Source organism: Calliphora vicina, chromosome 2 (genome assembly GCF_958450345.1).
Source record: "Calliphora vicina chromosome 2, idCalVici1.1, whole genome shotgun sequence".
Lineage (NCBI taxonomy): Eukaryota > Metazoa > Arthropoda > Insecta > Diptera > Calliphoridae > Calliphora > Calliphora vicina.
Window position 1 is genome coordinate 117,238,794 of NC_088781.1, and position 20,361 is coordinate 117,259,154.

The 20,361-nt window shown below is 35.6% G+C and overlaps 1 protein-coding gene across 3 annotated transcripts in view; it reads right to left on the bottom strand.

Annotated features, from left to right (window-relative positions):
* The window catches only part of bchs (WD repeat and FYVE domain containing 3 bchs), a 65,451-nt gene that overhangs the window by 19,989 nt on the left and 25,101 nt on the right, over window positions 1-20,361 (bottom strand). For 2 of the 3 annotated variants that reach the window (XM_065499708.1, XM_065499707.1), the window contains exons 2-7: window positions 6,959-7,397; window positions 6,601-6,846; window positions 3,352-3,697; window positions 3,099-3,285; window positions 1,690-3,039; window positions 607-1,619 (exon numbers count right to left, since the gene is read on the bottom strand). In XM_065499708.1, coding sequence (XP_065355780.1) covers window positions 607-1,619; window positions 1,690-3,039; window positions 3,099-3,285; window positions 3,352-3,697; window positions 6,601-6,846; window positions 6,959-7,228 — 3,412 coding nt within the window. In that variant the 5' untranslated portion in view covers window positions 7,229-7,397. The remainder of the gene's footprint in view (window positions 1-606; window positions 1,620-1,689; window positions 3,040-3,098; window positions 3,286-3,351; window positions 3,698-6,600; window positions 6,847-6,958; window positions 7,398-20,361) is intronic. The other variant, XM_065499709.1, reaches the window with a different exon arrangement.

Here is a 20,361-nt window from a genome sequence, read left to right on the forward strand (position 1 = left end):
ATTGAGCTGATTCCGTGATAGCGAAAGTGGAATAAATTGATATTCCACGAATTCCTATACTACTAAAACATGCACGATTAAGCTACTGTAGAGCCACGATTGAGCTGATTCCTTGAGTACTAAAACATTCACTATTGAGCTATTTATTCCTAAACTACTTAAATATCTAGACTATTAAAAAAGCCACAATTGAACTACTTTCTGGACTAAGAGCCTCGATTAATCCACTTTCTAGACCACTAAAATATCTACGATTGAGGTACACCCTAGACTCCTAAAAGATCCAATATTGAGGTTTTTCCCAGATTACTAAAATTGAGACGATTAAGCTTGTTCTTAGATTACAAAAAGTGGCACGATTGAGGTTGTTCCTAGCTTACTAAAATATCCACGATTAATGTACTTACAGTCTTCTAAAAGAGTCACGACTGAGGTACTTCTAAATTACCAAAAGATACTCGATTGACATTGTTCCTATACGTCACGATTAAACTTGCTGCTATTTTACAAACAAATGAGCTTTTTCTTACACTCCCAAAAGACCCAAGAATCAACATGTTCCTAAACTCCTAAAAAACCTACAGTTGACTCACAGAACGAACTTACTCTTACTTGGAGTCACCAATGTTTCCTGTGTTGACACCACAATAGCCTTATCTCTGGCCGACAGCAATATCGATAGACACACCAAATTCTCCTCTCTGGGATTGTGTATTGTTCTCACCAATGTCAGCAGTCTTACACAATGTGGATCTGATTTGGGATCGGAAAATTTCTCCACACAAAACCATGTTGAAAAAGATAAACCAGTTTGTGGTGGAAAGATACGATCGCCTGAACCTATGCCACCAATAGTATTCGAATCTATAGTACCACCTGCCGTGGCAGTGGCCTGGGGAGCCAATGATGGTAAATACAAACAGCCAAAGCCTTCGGCTGACATATCCATTTCCACGAATGGTGGTAATGTGCTAGAACCATGTGCGCGAAAATCTCTGGGTGTTGTCATGGATACTAAGGTCTTGATGCGTGTCAAGGGTACGGGACCACCCATTTTGTAGGGTTTGCACAAATCAATGTCAGAGCAGGATAAAGGTTCGCCTAGACGTAGAAATTCTCTCAATTCGGTAGGTTGTAAAGCTTGGGCAGCCAGTCTTTCCAATATATATTGCATGGGTACATGTAACGGATTGATTTCTTCAGATAAGGCTTTTCGAGAAATATTCAATAGCTGACCGGCCAAACCATAGTCACACATTATCTGTTGATTGCGTTCACTGCGTACCAGAGATTTTATAATTTCACTGAGATAAACTTGCAGATTTATGCCCAAGGTATGCTGTTCTTGATGGGTAACACTAGGTAAAAGCTGCAGCATGCACAACACTACCCCAGGATGAACAATTCTGGGTTCGGGTGTGGGTTGTGTGAGATTTAATTGATTGGGATGAGCAGGCGTTATGGCCAATTCTTTGGTTGGTGAACGATTATGTTGATCGTTGAAGAGAGTTATAATGTTATTCAAGTTGGGAGATTCAAAATTATCCAAAGCAATACTGTACAAAAGACGATACACGACACACACATAGGATAATGAACGGGGTATGGAGTTATTAAAACTGTTAAAATAAAGAAATTACAAAAATTGTTAAGGATTTTGTTTGTGTTTAATTTTTAATTTCTGGTTACCTGTAATTTAAAATATCACCTGAAAACACATCATGATAATATTTCTGTGTAACCACATCGGACTTATAGAAGCCTTTAAATTCTGGAAGTTCCATGTGATTGCCAAAACAGCCCAATAATCTTAAAGTATCACACAATGAAGCGGTGCAAATTTCCTGATGAAAGAACTTGGCATTTGCCGGTTCAAAACGCATAGCAGTGGCCAATGTTTGGCAAACCATTTGCAGCAACAATACCAAATCATCTTGGGGTATTAGCTGGTCTTCCGCACCTTCTTCTTCCGATGACAAATTCTCATCACACAGTTTGCCATCCAATGACACAAACACACTGGTCAAATAGACAAAACCTCCCACTTTTCGAAAAACGGTACGAGTACGATGAGAATCTTTAAGGCAACCTAAAAGCATATTGAGTATTTGTATTTTAAACTCCACCTGATATGGAGGCACAGCATGCATAACGGAAAGTATAAACAGCATATCATCATCTCCCCCGGCGGACAGAATCAGCTCTCTTATTATACCCAAAGCTTGGGGACGACAATGTTTAAATTTCACCAAATCGTGTATACATTTGGCACCGCCACACTCCCTAAAAACGTTGGCATTATTGTTATTCCCACTAAGCAGTATGGTTAAAGCCTCCAACACATGTTTACCCATGCCATCGGACAAATCTTCCTGTTCCTGTTCCGTTTCCAGTACAGCACTTTCATCATCTTTGGTAATTTTTCTAACATGTTCACTATAACGATTAAGACACGTAACAAACACTTCCAATATGCCCACCTCCCGATAGACATCCTTAAACACATTATTATGCCTTAATATATTCAATAGAGTTTTCAAACACAATATACTGCAGCTAGTCGAGTGATTATTTTTCAACAGCAACGACAGTGAAATCAATTCTTTACAGGGCACAAAATTCAATTGGAATACAATGAATTCCAATAGATCAAAGAATTTCTCTTGGATTTGGGAGCCTTTCAAATGGATTCTTTCCGTAAATTGACTAAGAGTATTTTCCGATTCCAAAATGAAATAGTTGGCATTTTCCGAATGATATACGCGCGATATGGCATCCAAAATGGTGCAACACAATGATGTAGAGGTGGCTTTCAGGAAAACAGTTTGCAAGACCTGAAAGGCATAAATGTTGCGTACGCAAGTTTCTCGGGAGGAGGCTTGAGGCATTTGGAAATTTTGCATTTTAAAGAGAGCATTAATTTGAGCTTGTGGCGGTCGCAATTCATTAAAACCGCACATGCAAAGCGATGAAATCATTAAGACCAGATTGCGTATGGCAGCCTGCACCTCAATGGATTGAGTGCGTGATGTATCAAATCTGTTAAGAGAAAAACATATTTAAAGCTAAAGCTTTTCACAAAATAAAAAAGAACTTACTTGAGCAAAAAATCGCTTAAGAATATATAACCCTGCGAAGCTTTAAAATCATCCAATAATATTTGCGATACCTGACTAGAATCTTTCAAAAAACAAAATACGGTAACAAACATTTCCACTATTTCCAAGGGATTGCCAAATGTTAAGCGACGCATATTATCCACACATAAAGCCATACAGCCTTTGGCTAAAAATTCATAAAAAAACAAAGTATTAAATTTCGCAAATCCTTTAGTTTAAAGTTCAAACTTACAATGTATATAACTGACTACAGCATCGGTTAGACCATGTCGCGATATGGTGGTTAATATTTCAGCGGCATTTTTACGCCACACTATATTGTGTGTTGGGCAAGGTGAGGTTATGGCCGAGAACAGCAATGTCAAATCATCCATTCTCGCCAGTTCTTCGGCTGGATAAGGATACGAACATAATTTCACTAAAAGTTGCACGAACACTTTTTGCAACAGTGTACGACGTTCGAATGCATTAAAATCACTGGGTGTCTCGCAGGGTGAATCATCCTCTACTGCGGGCAGATCAAAGAAGAGATAGAGACACTTAACCAATGTGGAGGGCACGGCAGCGGCTGTCATAACCTGAAAAAATGGAAGTTTTAGTTTATTCTTTAAAATTAATAAAGATTATTTGATCTCAGTTCGAATGGTGTTGTTTTGAATACTATTTTAATGATATTTGGCTAAAGGTTGATCAACTACTATCTCTTATTCTTCTATATTGATGGCTGAAGAACTTAAATATCTTTCCGTAATCACTAAGATGCTACACATCAATAACCAACATGGATTCCTCAGAGAACAAATCTATTAAATGTAGGATTAAATATAAAAATATTTTGTCTTGTGAACTGCCGTGCAGAACTGGACAAAAAGATTTGTAGTACGGTGACGATGAAAACATTATCTTCAGCTCAAAACTCTCATCATCTTCTTCATCTTCCTGAAGAGACTAGGAAAATATCTGAAAGATCTTGGTCCTGATGGGAAAAAGTGTGGATTGGAATGATTCCTGATAGCCGCAAATTTCCTCAATCTAAAACCAGTCAAACCCTCTACTCTTGATGAAAGTTTAGAATCCCTACTGACACCATCCTGAAAGAACATTTCCCACTCGCCACATACTAAGATGCTTTTAATTAGATAACCAACGAACAATTGTTGCTGCTTTGTATGGATCTCATTCCTCAGCGACATCTAATGGCAAGGTTTACAAACGGCCCCGAATAATGCACTCCGCTTCGCAAGATGTTGAACATGGATCATCTTCCTGAAGAGACTAGGAAAATATCTGAAAGCTCTTGGTCCTGATGGGAAAAAGTGTGGATTTGAATGATTACTGATATCCGCAAATTTCCTCATTCTAAAACCAGTCAAACCCTCGACTCTTGATGAATCATAACGCCATATTTCCCAAAATGTTTGGAATCCCTACTGACACCATCATGAAAGAACATTTCCCGTTCGCCACATACTAAGATGCTCTAAATTAGATAACCAACGAACAATTATTGCTGCTTCGTAAGGATCTCATTCCTCAGCGACATCCAATGGCAAGGTTTACAAACAGCCCCGAATAATGCACTCCGCATCGCAAGATGGTGAACATGGATCATCTTCCTGAAGAGACCAGGATAATATCTGAAAGCTCTTGATCCTGATGGGAAAAAGTGTCGATTGGAATGATTCCTGATATCCGCAAATTTCCCCATTCTAAAACCAGACAAACCCTCTACTCTTGATGAATCCCAAAATGTTTGGAGTCCCTACTGACACCATCCTGAAAGAACATTTCCCGCTCGCCACATACTAAGATGCTCTTAATTAGATAACCAACGAACAATTATTGCTGCTTCGTAAGGATCTCATTCCTCAGCGACATCCATTGGCAAGGTTTACAAACGGCATCGAATAATGCACTCCACATCGCAGGATGGTGAACATTGATCATCTTCCTGAAGAGACCAGGAAAATATCAGAAAGTTCTTGGTCCTGATGGGAATAAGTGTGGATTGGAATGATTCCTGATATCCGCAAATTTCCTTATTCTAAAACCAGTCAAACCCTCTACTCTTGATGAATCATACCGCCATATTTCCAAAGATGTTTGGAATCCCTACTGATACCATCTTGAATGAACATTTCTCGCTCTCCACATACTCCAATGCTCTTAATTAGATAAACAACGAACAATTGTTGCTGCTTTGTATGGATCTTATTCCTCAGCGACATTCAATGGCAAGGTTTACAAACAGCCCCCAATAATGCAGTCCGCATCGCAACTACATATGTCAAGATGGTGAATATGGATCATCTCTCTGAAGAGACCAGGAATTTGCCGCCGATTAGACAGCTGAAATGTCACCTGCCTAGTCATTCCAATCATCTAATATAAGACAGATGGACATAAGGACTGCAGGACATCATGTATGACCAGGAAATGTTTGCTAAAATTACGTTTTCCAAAGTCATTAAGGTCTGTGAATGTAATAGTGTTCTGGAGCATAGATTTCGTATAGTGAGACCTATTTAATCAAGAGCCTAGGAAACTGCCTGAAATGATGTAATATTAAATCATTAACGGCTATAAACTGACTTCAAATTCCTTACGAATTTCTCATGCCTTTCATTTCTCTAATTGATATAATAATTTGGGAGTCATCGACCTATATTTAATGCAGTAGTACGATTAATCCAGCTTAACTTTTCACCTGATGAAACTGATAGAACAACATTCATAATTAAAAATACGGGATGTCGGCAAAATACAACTTATCTCGCAATTAATCGATCATCTGCACCTGATATCGGTGGATTTGTTGGAATCATTCCAGCTATAAAACTCATCAAATCTCCAGAACTCCAAGACACCAAATAATGAAACTTCGCGACATCCAAGGAATGCAACGGAGACAAAATTAAGAGATCCTTTTATCATAAATTTGGTATGGAGTGTTTGACGTTTCAGTTAAACGTTTTCAGATTAAAGCTAGCAATGAAGTGTTTCCTAAACGTAATGAAGGTGGCAGTGATCACCAGACATTGCAAACTCGACAGCTCGCATAATTGATTCAATACGTTTTGTATAAGTTTTCGGGAAAAGGAGGAGTATATAGCAATACTACATGACGATAGGATCAAATAGAATATTCGACTGAACTGAATCTATTCTTTAACCTATAACAACATCTTTCCAATAAAAGTTCGAATTCTTTTCTATCAAACTGTACCTAAATACGTTAATCTACACGAGAAAGATTGAAAAACTCATAATTAAAACTTAAACAGTCGATTATATCATGTTATCATGCTTTTAATTTTAAAAGGTTAAACTTTTTTCTAAATAAACTTGAAAACATTTGCTTTCTGCCTGCAAGGATTATTTTCAATTCTCAAGTGGAATACAAACACAAGACACACATTAAAAACTGTCTTAACCCATCTCCCTCACCATCTGTCTATCTCTGCATCAGAAATCCACTTACCTGTATCAAAGACACATCACCATTTGCTAATAAATTTAATGTTGACAATAGCATCCAACCGCTACTTGTCTCTTCGGTTGTTTCAATTTCCAAGAACTTAACAATTGCTATCGATGCTGCCTCTGTACTTTGATTGGAGGCACGTTTACGTATTTCGCTAACCATGAGACGTGAGACTTGCTGGCAAAAGGCAACAACATCCCAAAATTTTTCACTCATATCAGAAGCAGGACAAGCACTGAAAACCTGTAAAAGAGAAAACATAATACAATTAAAAACAAAGTTTTCCTTTTGCCACCAACTGCCAGTGCACACTTCCTTCCTTTCTTGCTAGCTGGCTTCATTCAGTCTTACATACCTTGCAAAATAATGGCAACATTTGATACAGTTTCGTGTCTCGTTCTTGCTCGCTTAATGGCTCCTTGGGATGGGTATATTCATTGAATAGTTTTTTCAATGTTTGCAAACTTATTTGTACACGAGCATCCATCATGGCATCCTCACTGCCACCGGTGGGCAGTGAAGAGCCTCCATTGGCATTGTGTGTACCTGGGATGTTGTTGGTGCCCGCACTACCATTACCAGCTGGTGCACTACCCGTGCCACGTAATTTACGCATTACATTCATGTTGGCGTTTTCCCCTTTAAGACTTCTTTCTCACAGCTGTTCTTTGGAGCTTTAAAAGCTCTTAAAGATTTTGTTTCAAAACTCCCTCTGGAGGGGTTTTATTTATTTGGTTTTTTGCACTGCTTATCTCTCAAAGAATGTTAAATGATTTGAAAATCTTTATGGAAATCTGTAAAAGAAAGTTTACAAAATCAATTAATTGAAATTAATCGTTTTGGTATAACGCTTAAGATAAAATTCTACAGAAATGCAAAATCATTTACATATATGAAAATTGCTTTAAAACTTAATTGAATAGAATGCTTAGACAAAGAAATATTGAGTGTGTGTGAAATTAATTGATGATTATACACAAGTTTATAAAACAATTTAAAAGAGGCTGAGCGGCAGGAAGGAGTGTAGTTCACATTGAATTTAATTATAAATTTAAATGCGAGTAAATAAAGATATCAGAATCTAAGAATAGTTTTAGTGTTTGGAATTAAGTGGTTATTCGGTTATTGTAAAAGCGAATAATTTAAGATTTTACAAAGGAGATGTATGAAGTTCTCCACATGGATATTAGATCAACTGAAGACGCCACATGCTGAAATGCATCCCCAGATGTTTGGAGTTAAGTGGTTATTCGGTTATTGTTAAAGCGAATAATTTAAGATTTTACAGATGAGATGTCTGTAGTTCTACACATAGAGATTAGATTTACAGAAGAAGCCACATGTTGAAATGCTCCACAGATGTCTGGATATATAGTATCAAATGTTAACATACTATAACAGGTTCTTAAGGATAAATAATATATCTGTTTGGCATTGAAACGCCTAAAACTAATCTAAGGCCATTTAACCGACCTAGAGACTTGCATTTGAATGAATTGTGCGATACTATATGACGACAAGATCGATCATTTATGTGATGTTTCATCATGAAAGCTGCAATATGGCCAATATTAAATTGAATGTAAAGTTAACTGATCAACAATATTGTGGCAACGATCTCCGATTACAAGATCGATAATAGTGATGATTGAAATAATTCCGTAGAAGTTGTTGGAAAGACATTGTATACTTCCTTTGTTTTTGATCTGTATTTGAGGAACGCTGATTTATTGGTAGCTTCGACCGAACTAAACCTAACTTCCTTAGATTCAAAATTTTAAGATCTTTTATAAATACAATTTGTGATGGAGTATTAACGGCAACGATCAGCAATTTAGTAAACTAATTCAAAGTGTTCTTTTAAAGTCGCCAAACATGAGTAAAATTCATTTCGTAATCTAATTATCAGGAGTAACTAACGCATATTAACTTAAATAATATAAAATGATTTATTAGAATCTTCGAATAAACTAAAATTGTATCATACTACATGACGACAATATCGATCAGTTATGTGGTGTTTCATTTTCATCACCAAAGCAGCAATACATTCAAGATTAGATTGAAAATGTAACGTAAACTGATACGTTAACAATTATCACTGTGCATTGCAAAATCCATGATCGTGCAAAATTATTGAAATAATTCGACAGAATTTGTTATATTTCTTTGTTTCTGTTCTTTATTTAAAGAACGCCGAAAGAGGGCGTGTTAGACATTTGACCAAAACATGTTTAAAATGAAGCAAACTGATAGACTTAATGTGAATCATCAAATATTTTAACTTGTTAAAGAAATTCGTCGCCAAAGTATTATCGTTGCAAAGTATTGTTTTTATTTGAGTTGTATGTTATTCGCATGCCCTCGAGTTAGTATTGGTTTCAGAATATTGGGGAGTCCGGGGAATGACAAAATTAATGAAAGAGTGACAAAAGGGTCGTTCTTAGACAAAACAGTGTCAGGAAAGGATATTCATATCCCCTTGGTTGCGATATCGAATATACGGATTAATTTATAGAATATTCCAAATGCTCTGGACCTCTTTGGTACAGAAAAAACCAAGACTCTCTAAAATTTGATCTGAAAGGTCTCAAGGATGTGTCACTGACGAACCTAGTCAGAAAAACCGGTTGATTATCGATGGTTCCACAAGAACAAAGTCTTCCAGTTTCGGGATTACGATTTCTAATATTCATGTATTCTCATGAATACCACGATATCATTAATTTTCGAACTAAATGAAACAAAGAGTTTAGGAAACAATAGTTAACAATCTGATCATATAAATAGAACAAGTGCGGAACCATTTGGAGAAATAAATTAAAATTAATTTTTTCACCCCCCTGGATCCGCTACGGAAATATAATTAGGTGAATCTTTTTTACACACAAACATAGATGAAATTACTGAAGAATTGCTATAGATGCCTGTTTAATCGATCTTTGGGAAAATAGTTCTAATTTATTGAAAGTAATAAAAGATTTTAGGGTTTCAAGAACTTCTTAAGATCAAATCTCTATTTGATCTTCAGAATTGGAATAGAGAGTAGAGTAGAAAATGAACTAAATTATAAATCGTTGGTTGTTCAGATTACCTAATGTAGATCTTAGAATATATCTGCCTTTGCAAAATGGTTAATTTGTTGAGGCTTATCTTATGTTTGTTCGTGTTCAAAAAATTTAACTCATTTCAACTATAGATTATATTTCTGAAAAAAGGGAAGCTTACAAGCCACATCCGTTTGCATATAAATATTTGAATGAATTTAATTTTTCCTATACCAAAGTCAGAGAACTGAAGATCAAGGTTTTCTTTACAGAAACAAAAATGTACAGATTGTATGCTGTGTTTGACTTCAAAGAATTTTTTGGCTGTGGTCCTCAAGAAGAGTCCAAAACATATTTGAAATACTTAAATTTTAACCACTTATAACTTCGTATGACTTATAAACCATATTGGAATCTCCGCTCCGAAACATTCCGGAATCTCACTCTTCCAAAGATTGCCAACTCATTGACTGCAGTATCAACAGAAAGTTTTTCTCCAGGAAAGAACTCTCGACAACATTCAAACTGTCACAAGCAACACCAACTTATAAACATTCAAATGAGCGAATCAACTAAAAATGTTTGCTTTCCAATAGTTTCCGGAATTGTGGAGAAGGTTGGTTTAACGAGTCAATATTATAATGAAAATAGAACTGGTTGAACCTCTTCAACATCCAAACAAAGATGAAGGTATTCAAAGAAAAGTTACATATAAATTGAGGATTCATCTTATTGTGAATGGCCTAGATATAAAAGCAAAGACATCCATCCAAAGGTTTTGGGAAGTAGACGATACCAACGAGTGACTTGATTGTATGGAGACCACAAGGAAACTAGAGAGATATGAGACCCATACTAGAGATTGGTAGTTAATCTGAATGTTTATTAAGATGATTTAAGCTTGTGCTAAATGATCTATTTGTTATAATCATGTTTGTGCGGTTCAGTCTCTTTCCCTTCGGAAGTCTTCCAACACTGCCTCTTTAAATGGTTTCATCCGAAAAGAGAACATTATTCCATTTCTGTTTTTTTACGCTAGTCGATAGCCTGGACATACCTTATTTGACCTGCGCCTAACAGTTCAAGAACTGATTTTAAATTTGAAATTAATGATAACATCCATGGCAGTCGTTTTTGGGAATTTCTTAAACTCTCTTGCTGTTAAATTAACTTGTATTGGAGTATTTCCACGAGGTCTTCATCCTAAATGTAGAGTTTTTACAGTACCTGTCTCACAACTCTTTTTAATAATTTTTGAATCTGCCGATAAATTAATTGAATATTTATCACAGATAATTTTCTGCTTAACTCCAGTCTTGACGCTGAGCAAAAGTTACAAAGATACTTTTACAATAGATGGCGTATCTTTTGAACGCGGTTTTTGTTTTTAATAACTTATATATCATTTTGAAGGGTACATATCTGTCATTTATTCCCACTTAATTATTGAACATTATAGTCTAAACCACAAATTTTTTGCTTCTAAAATGTCGAATTTTGTGCCAACAAAGAGTCAATGCGGGAAGTTTTGTTTACTTTTTTAATTTGAAAAAAGTGACACTGAAACACACCGATTGCTCACCAAAGCTTATGCTAAATATGGTTTGTGCGCTTCAGAAGTGGTGATTTTGAAACGGAAGACAAAGATCGCCCAGTCCAGCCAAACAAGAGCTTGTAAAATTATTGAGAGCTACTCGAGCAGCAATTTCTAAATATTTGCAAGCAGCAGGATTCAAATTGGGTACCATACGAATTGAAAATGAGACCTTGGAAGACGGATTTTGTATGTCTGGAATGCTGCTTGAACGCTGTAAAAGAAAAACATTTTTGTAAAGAATCTTGCGATCAAAAATGGATCCATTACGATAACCCGAAACGTAAGAGATCGTATGTGAAGTCAGCTGAATCGACACCAAGGCCAAAAGTGTTCTATCTATTATGAACTGAAATCTGTCCAGAACATCACAGGGAGTCTGTATCCAACGCAACAGATTCGTTTGAAGCGAGCATTGGCCAAAAACGCCCAGAATATGCGGCCAGACATGAAATAGCAATACCAGACATGAAATCAAAATACCTGTTTTGCCTAACCCGCCTTATAGCAAATCGATGCAGAACAATTTTTCACTTCACTTCAAAACAGAGTATCCGAAATTGGCTTGTTCTTTTGGCTCGGAATCCATATGTTACCACAAGGATGGGAAATGGTCACAGCTAACAATAGCCAATACTTTGAATAAATTTTTATTGTACAAATGTTTCAAAATAAAAGATAAACAAGTAAGAAAGTATGGTCGGTCAAGCCCGACCATATAATACCCTACACTAAGTAAATGAGTAAAAATATTTTTCTTTTAAAATTTCAATAATTTATATTTTTGAGTGATTTTCGGAATTGGGCCTTATATGGGGGCTATGACCAATTATGGACCGATCGTCATGAAATTAGGTCGTGTGATTTATGTCTATATTAAAGTTAACTATGTTGAATTTTGTGTGTATACCAACATTTTTAAGCGATTTATGCACGTTAAAGTGATTTTCGGAAGCGGGTCTATATGGGAGCTATGACTAATTATGGACCGATCGTAACAAAATTTGGTGACATAAATTTTGTATATATAAAACTTATTTGGAGCTGAATTTGTGGAGATACATATATAAATTAAACATTTATGACCGATAAAGTCCAATTTCGGAAGGACATTTGTATGGGGGCTAGGTGAAATAATGAACCGATATCAGCCGGTTTCAATAGGCTTCGTCCTTGGGCCAAATTTGATCGAAATATATTCAAAATTGCGACCTGTACTCTGCGCACAAGGTTTACATGGACAGCCAGCCGACCAGCCAGACGGACGGACGGACAACCTTTAATCGACTCAGTGATTCTAAGTCGATAGGTATACTTTAAGGTGGGTGTTAGGCTAATATTTTTGGGCGTTACAAACATCAGCACAAACGCATTATACCCTCCCCACTATGGAGGTGTAGGGTATAAAAATCGAAAAAAATGCCGCATTTTTGAGTATGATACCCAATAGTTTTCAAAAATGTTTTTATTGTATTATCACTCACTGTATATGTCCCAAAAATATAAATAACAATTAAAGTCAAACAAATTTCACCATCATGATTGATTTTGCATGAATTCAATACGAACCATATAATTCTTATCAATTGACCCTTTAATCTGAATATTAAGAAGACGCTGTTCCGATTTTAAATAATAATCTATATAAAATTCGACTAGACTTCCTCAACAGTACTAAGAACTAGAACTACAACTACATAGTACATCTTAATAAACAATAATGTACAAGTACTATATCTACATGTACTAATTTAAAATAGATTTATTTCCGCGCTATTTTAAAACAAACGTTTTGAATTATTTAAAATATTCATAAAATTGTTGTGATTTGTATACACACAAAACAACAATGCAAAATTATAATATAAATTAAAATAAAAAAAAAAACAACGATAAGACAAATGACAGAAATGCTAATAAAACAAGTAAGAAAGTATGGTCGGTCAAGCCCGACCATATAATACCCTACACCAAGTAAATGAGTAAAAATATTTTTCTTTTAAAATATCAATAATTTATATTCGTGAGTGATTTTCGGAAGTGGGCCTTATATGGGAGCTATGACCAATTATGGACCGATCACCATAAAATTAGGTCGTGTGATTTATGTCTATATTAAAGTTAACTATGTTGAATTTTGTGTGTATACCAACATTTTTAAGCGATTTATGCACGTTAAAGTGATTTTCGGAAGCGGGTCTATATGGGAGCTATGACTAATTATGGACCGATCGTAACAAAATTTGGTGACATGAATTTTGTATATATAAAACTTATTTGGAGCGAAATTTGTGTAGATACATAGATAAATTAAACATTTATGACCGATAAAGTCCAATATCGGGGGGACATTTGTATGGGGGCTAGGTGAAATAATGAACCGATTTCAGCCAGTTTTAATAGGCTTGGTCCTTGGGCCGAAAAAGTAATATGTACCAAATTTGATCGAAATATCTTCAAAATTGCGACATGTACTCTGCGCACAAGGTTTACATGGACAGCCAGCCAGCCAGCCAACCAGACGGACGGACGGACGGACGGACGGACATCGTTTAATCGACTCAGAAAGTGATTCTAAGTCGATCGGTATACTTTAAGGTGGGTGTTAGTCTAATATTTTTGGGCGTTACAAACATCTGCACAAACGCATAATACCCTCCCCACTATGGTGGTGTAGGGTATAAATAGCAACAACAATTTAATTAAATAAATAAACTACACACAAGTTTACTACTGGCAAATTGTTGTAAGGAGTGAGATCGAAAAAACTTAACAAACGTAAACAAATGTTAAAAGTGAATTGAAGAACACAAAAAAGGTGTCCAAAAGTATGGTCGATTTTAAACGGAGATGGCTAACCTGATCAAACAAACCGAAAGAAAGCACAAAAAAAACTTAATGGAAGGGTTTTCGAATCAATAGACACAACTTCTTTCCGCTGAATTGGATGATATGGACACCAATAACATGTGGTTTCAACAGAACGACGCTAGGTGCCAAACAGTTCATGTCACATTGAACATTCTATAAGAGTGATTTGAGGCATGGTCATGACACGTGGAGGTGATGCGAACTGGTCACCGAGATCGTATTATTTGACCCCGTTACACTTTTTCTTATCGGGTTTTCTTAAGTTGCTGATCTATGCGAATAAGCCACAAACCACAGCGGCTCTCAAATCCAACATAACTCATGCCATCGGTCAAACTGAGCGCCAAGGTCATGGTTATATTCCATATCTCACACACACTTTGTTTTATTTAAATTTAAAGTTAGGAGCGCTGGATGACCTGGAAAGACCCTTTACTTAATAAAGTCAGCTGTTCTTAAGGTAAAGAGTTCCGATTCCTCCTTTTTAGATGTAAGGTCTTCTTCATGTTAAACGAGACTGCGATAAGAATCGAATTAAAGTGTAAAAGATGCCATGAACTAAATGATTTTTTTTTTTTTAATTGGAAAACATTCAAACAAAAATTCGATTAAAATGGAGAAGGAGATAAAAAACCATCGAAGAAGGAATATCAAAAAGAAAGTCCTGCATATCCTAAATATGTAGCAAGATGAAAAAGAAATTCGACGAAATTAATCGCCAATGAAAGAATTTAAATTTCCAAAGGTTTATTCATTTTTATGGCAGGAAGACTTGCAACAAAAGTCCATTGCAACAAAAGTCCACCTATGGACATGAATAAGGAGCCTGGAACCAGGAAACTTACTTAAAAGAAAGTTGTAGGAATAAGGATCCTCACGTATTTCTTCATTAGACGTTGGGATTACAAGAAGAGAAATTATGCCAAGCTCAAATTTATAGGCAAAAAACAAAGGTCTAACTGAGGAAAATGTATAGACTTATATAGAGAAGAACCAATTCGAATCAATGTTGGATTAAATAATATATTCATAATATTGGTACCAGAAATTAAGGTCTGGCTTTTTCACAAGTATGGTGATGGACTTCGTGAACATAATGCCTGTAGACGTTAAACTTTCTTGAACATAAGATTCTTCAGTTTTGAAACAAAATTGACAATCTGAGATGACAAACTTTAACCGAATTCCGATTCCGATTGTTAATGTAGTTCACGATCCATCGGAAGAAACTGGAATAGAGTCTGAGTTATTCAAAGTATAAATATTGTTACGAAATTGTACTTGAATTCAAATATAACGATTTTAACGTCTGATTTAAAGTTGCATAATGCTTTCAAATAGCAGTGCCCAAACTTTAACATATCTGTGGGCATTATTAACATTGAATAAATGCTTCCAGTTGACCATTGATCGCAAGTTGGCAACGCTGATTGCTGCGACCGTATATTCGAATTCGAATATTCAGTTAAGGAACATTGTAGAAAGTACACCACAGATGGCGTATGTATTAGAAAGCTCTAGACAGTTAAAGAGCAATCTAGAGAGCAGATGGCAGTGTTATAAATAGTGGCAGAGGTTGCAGTCGTTAGTTAGTTTATCAGAGACGCTTTTCGAACAAACATCAACTGAGTGATGTGTTTTTCAAGTGAATTCGTGTACATTATAAAGTGTGCCTGTATTTCTGCGAATTTAAAAAACATTGAGTGACTATTTAATTCTGTGGTTGTTGTACATTTTAAATAAATAAAGAGTTGTTACAATTTTTAAACTACTAAACGGCTTTTATTTGCAATCAAAAGTATCCGGTTTATTTAAAGGAAATAAACCAGCGTTTTGAAAAGGTTAAAACGTAACAATATATATCGTTCTAATTCTGGAAACGTGTTCTACAGCGATTGGATTGCTGTTCTGAACGATCAGAAATACAAATTGTTTTATGCAACAGATTGTCTAGAACCAGGAAGGTAATACATTTACTTTTCTCCCTAGAATTGTCTACGGCAGATGACCTAAATTGATCTCGTTCTAAGTCTGAAAACTAGTTATACGGCGAACAGGGTCTAAATAGTACAAATATTTATAAGCAAAAGAGGATTTAGAACCAGAACAAGATAGTACATTTATTTTTGTTCCCAGACTTGTCTACGAATGATGCTAAAATTGTTCTTTCAATATGGAGTATCAGTAATATAAGAAAAGCAAGAATATTTAAAGTGGCCGCAGTTTGGTTCCAGCTCGACCGACTGTTATGAGCTGCTGAAATCTAGCAATACCATCACAGGGAACCTGTACCGAACGCTACTGATTCCTTTGAAGTGAGCATTGGCGGAAAAACGCCCATAATATGAGGCCAGACATGAACCGTAATATTCCATCATGTCATCGCTAGGCCCGTCCGACTATTATTTGTTTCGATCGATGCAGAACTCTCTTTCTCTGGGATACGGTTCACTTCAGAACAAAGTATCCGAAATTGGCTTGATCCTTTCTTGGCCTCAAAAGATGAGGGGTTCTTTTGAAGCAGAATCCATATGTTGCCAGAAAGATGGGAAAAGGCCATAGCTAACAATGGCCAATACTTTCTAAATAAAAGCTAACAGTGTGAAAAATCCTGCATTTTTAAGTCATACACCCAATAAATCAGAATAATAATTTGGATATTCAATAATTTCATCTTCCTATCCAGGTGGGTTTTTCATTAATCAATATAAGATACCTTGTTTTTTTTTGCGTATCGCTTAGCTATCAACTTGTTCCTAGATTTAATAAAGCGTATTATGAATATACAAATCTATTATGGACTATAATAATCCGTCTTATTATTACCAAGTAGTAGCAACTAGCAAAGCGATATCTTCTACATCCGATAGACAATTAATTTGGTATTGAATACACCATTAACTTTGAACTTTATCTCTCTGCACAAGTACTGAAAAGGGATAATGTCGTGGAAATTACTAGCATGGCTAGAGATTTTCCGATTATATATTTAATTTTCGTAGACATAGAAGATTTAAACAGTTTCTAGGTAAAATAATTCATGATATTTGATTTTCGCAGAATATTTAATACAAAGCTTGAACAATTATTTTTAACACAAAGATTTTCTCTATATTTTTGGTCAAACTTATAAGTGAGATTAAGATTAAATAGATGATTTGTAAATCGAATTTTTGTTGATGACACAGTTAAATTTCAGCGGAAAATTTCACCATTAATTTATTCAATTTTTTTTTGTTCAATTCACGTAGGATCAATTCCATTTTCAATTCAATGAAAAATATATAGTAACACATTTAAGATCTTCAATAATAAAAAACATTTTTCAAAACCATTTGTTTGGCTAGCGAAGAGCACTCCACATTATAATGAAAAATTCAATTGCTTTTTCAAATTCTTAGTGATTCAATGTTGTGGTATTTGCCCAAACAATTGTTCAAAATTTTGCCATATGTACGTGAATGACACAAACAAAAAATAGAAAATTTACCTGATTACGAGCACACTTGGAACAATTCCAATGTCCGTTCTATAACTGCATTCAAAATGTATTTCCTTTAAAACGGAAAATTCATTCATTCATTCAGTTTTTGTGTGTTGAAAAACAGCCGAATACAGTTCAGTGCCAAAAAAAAAAGTTTATTGACATTGAATATTGTTGTTGGTGTAGCCGTCATATATATAGAAAATATGTTTTATTTTGTCTGAATACACAATCCGTACGTACTACTTATCAAGTCCATCATACACTTTTGTACACATGTGAAGTAAAAAATGCGTGACAAAGTTGTTGTGTTGGTTTTTGTTTTTTTTTCTTTGTGGGATTTTACAAGTCAAGTTTTGAAACGTAATGAAGATGATGAATGAGAATGGGATTTGGAATGACTGTATAAATTTTACAGACTGGCTGCAAAACCAAAACAGCAAGAACCATACATACTATAGCTACACACGGACTAACAATTGTGGCGTGTGGCGCGTGTTGAACATACATTTTCAAAAGGAAAATCAAAGTCTTTAAACAGCCAACTTTGATTGTTTTTTGTCGTCGTCATACGTGGGAGACGTGCATAAAAATTTAAAAAAAAAACGAAAGAAAATGTTTTAAAAACAAAAATACACAATAGATTATGTAGAAAATTACGAGTATACGACAACACAAATAAAACGTGAATGACCTAAAAAACCGTTAAAGAAATTTATTTAAATTTCCTGCATTTTAAAAGAAAATTATACATTTTCATGTCGTTTTAAATTTAAAAATGTTGTGTGTTCTTTTTCAGTTTTTTTTTTTAGTTTAGGAAGTGATCATATGTAATATACGTTTAAGTATGAGAATGAAGGGGAATGTAAGAGTAGAACATGGGTAGAACGAATTTTGTTAAAGAAAAATACTTTACAAATTTTACAAAATCTAAACATATTTAAATGCAGAATCCAAATAATCCCAATAACGGTTGCCTCTCTGTAATCTTAAGCTCTTAATTTATACTCAAACTGCTGTTTTCAGGGGTCTGCCCGTCCGTCATTTAGGTCTACAAAATTGGTTTTTAGGTTAGGTTGAGTATTGTGCGATCTTAGGAAAGTGTTCTTAGTTTAAACGTTTTTCTCACAGTTTTCCAATTTGAATTTCTAATATATTCCAAGTTTTTCATGTTGTCCATAAAAAAGTGTTACATCCTCCTCTTCGTGAGGCTCTACGCACTGCGACCCAAAGGATCTTTTGTGTAGCCTTAAATTTTTCATCCTAACAGATTTAGGCTACGTATAAAGCCAAGTATTCTATTGGGTGAGAGATCAATTATGTCCCCCGGGGCCATTAAGGCCCTTCCGAGCCATTTTGTTCTTCATATTGCCAGCATTGGACAGTCGCATAGAACATGTTCAGAGTTTTCGGCATGGAGTCCAAAAAACCTGCACTGTTCGACGTTACCTAACATAAATTGGTGATATTTCAAACCACAGTGTCCGGTAAATAATCCAGTAAGTATCCTCAAGTCACCCTTTCCGAGGGAAAGCAACGACTGGGATCTGCGTCTGGATAGGGTTATGAATCGTTTGGACTGTCTTAGTCCTGGTAAATTATCCCAAAATTGGGCAAATTCCGATTCAACCCAAGAACGAATGCGTTCCATATTGTATCCACGTGGGATGCCAAAGAACGGTTCAGGACCTATAAACGAGCGTCGGGCGCCCCTGTTGGCAAGATAATCAGCGCGTTCATTGCCAGCGTGACCTTCATGGCCAGGTACCCAGCACAATGTAATTCATTGTGTGCGCCGAGTTCATTCAAGGATGACCAGCAGTCCATAACAACACCAGACCTCACTTCATATGATGATAATGCTCTAAGAGCAGCCTGACTATCAGACATGACAAATATTCTATTATTCCTTAATCTCCTTCTTAAGCATTCATTGGAGTATATAAGGATGGCGTAAATCTCAGCCTGAAATATTGATGGGTATGTACCCATTGGAATACCCCTTTGAAAATTGGGACCATAGATACCAGCCCCAGTGTCACCATTAGCCTGTATCCATACAAACCAGATGAGATCTCAACTCTGTATGGCCAGTTAACACATTAACAAATCTTCTGTTACATCGTTTCGTCCTCTACCTCTATATATATATATATATATATCCATACAAGCCAGATGAGATCTCAACTCTGTATGGCCAGTCTATATTGGTTCAGAATTTCCTTTGTATTCTCCTGGTTTGGGTTTTCCCATAAAATTTAGGTCGCTATGCCAACTATTCTGCCAGTTTCTGACAATTTCATTGGTTTGGGTTGGGATTGAATTTTCCATGGTAGTGGTACCCATGCATGATCCAATTCTGGCTAGTTTGTAAGCCTTTTTGTTCTTGATGGCCTGGAACCCATATTATCTTAAGATTTTCACAATTGTGATAAGAGTTTATCTCATTCTTACATTGTAAAAGATTCAACAATATAATTTCTTAGGGTTTTAATAACCGCTTGATTATCTGTAGAAATACGATTTCAAGTTTTGTTAACAATCCTCTTCAACCATTTAATACTCCCGCAATCGCCATTTATCTTTATACAGCGTTTAATTGTATTATTCCATTCATTACTGGATTTCCACTGAACTCATAAATATTATTAAAAAAAAATTCCAATTTCAACTCCGCGAGTTCGAAGTCAATGTCAAGGAGTTCAGCTATTTCTATTGGGTTAATCCATAAATCCATTGGAGGAAGTAGGTTTGGCTTGGAA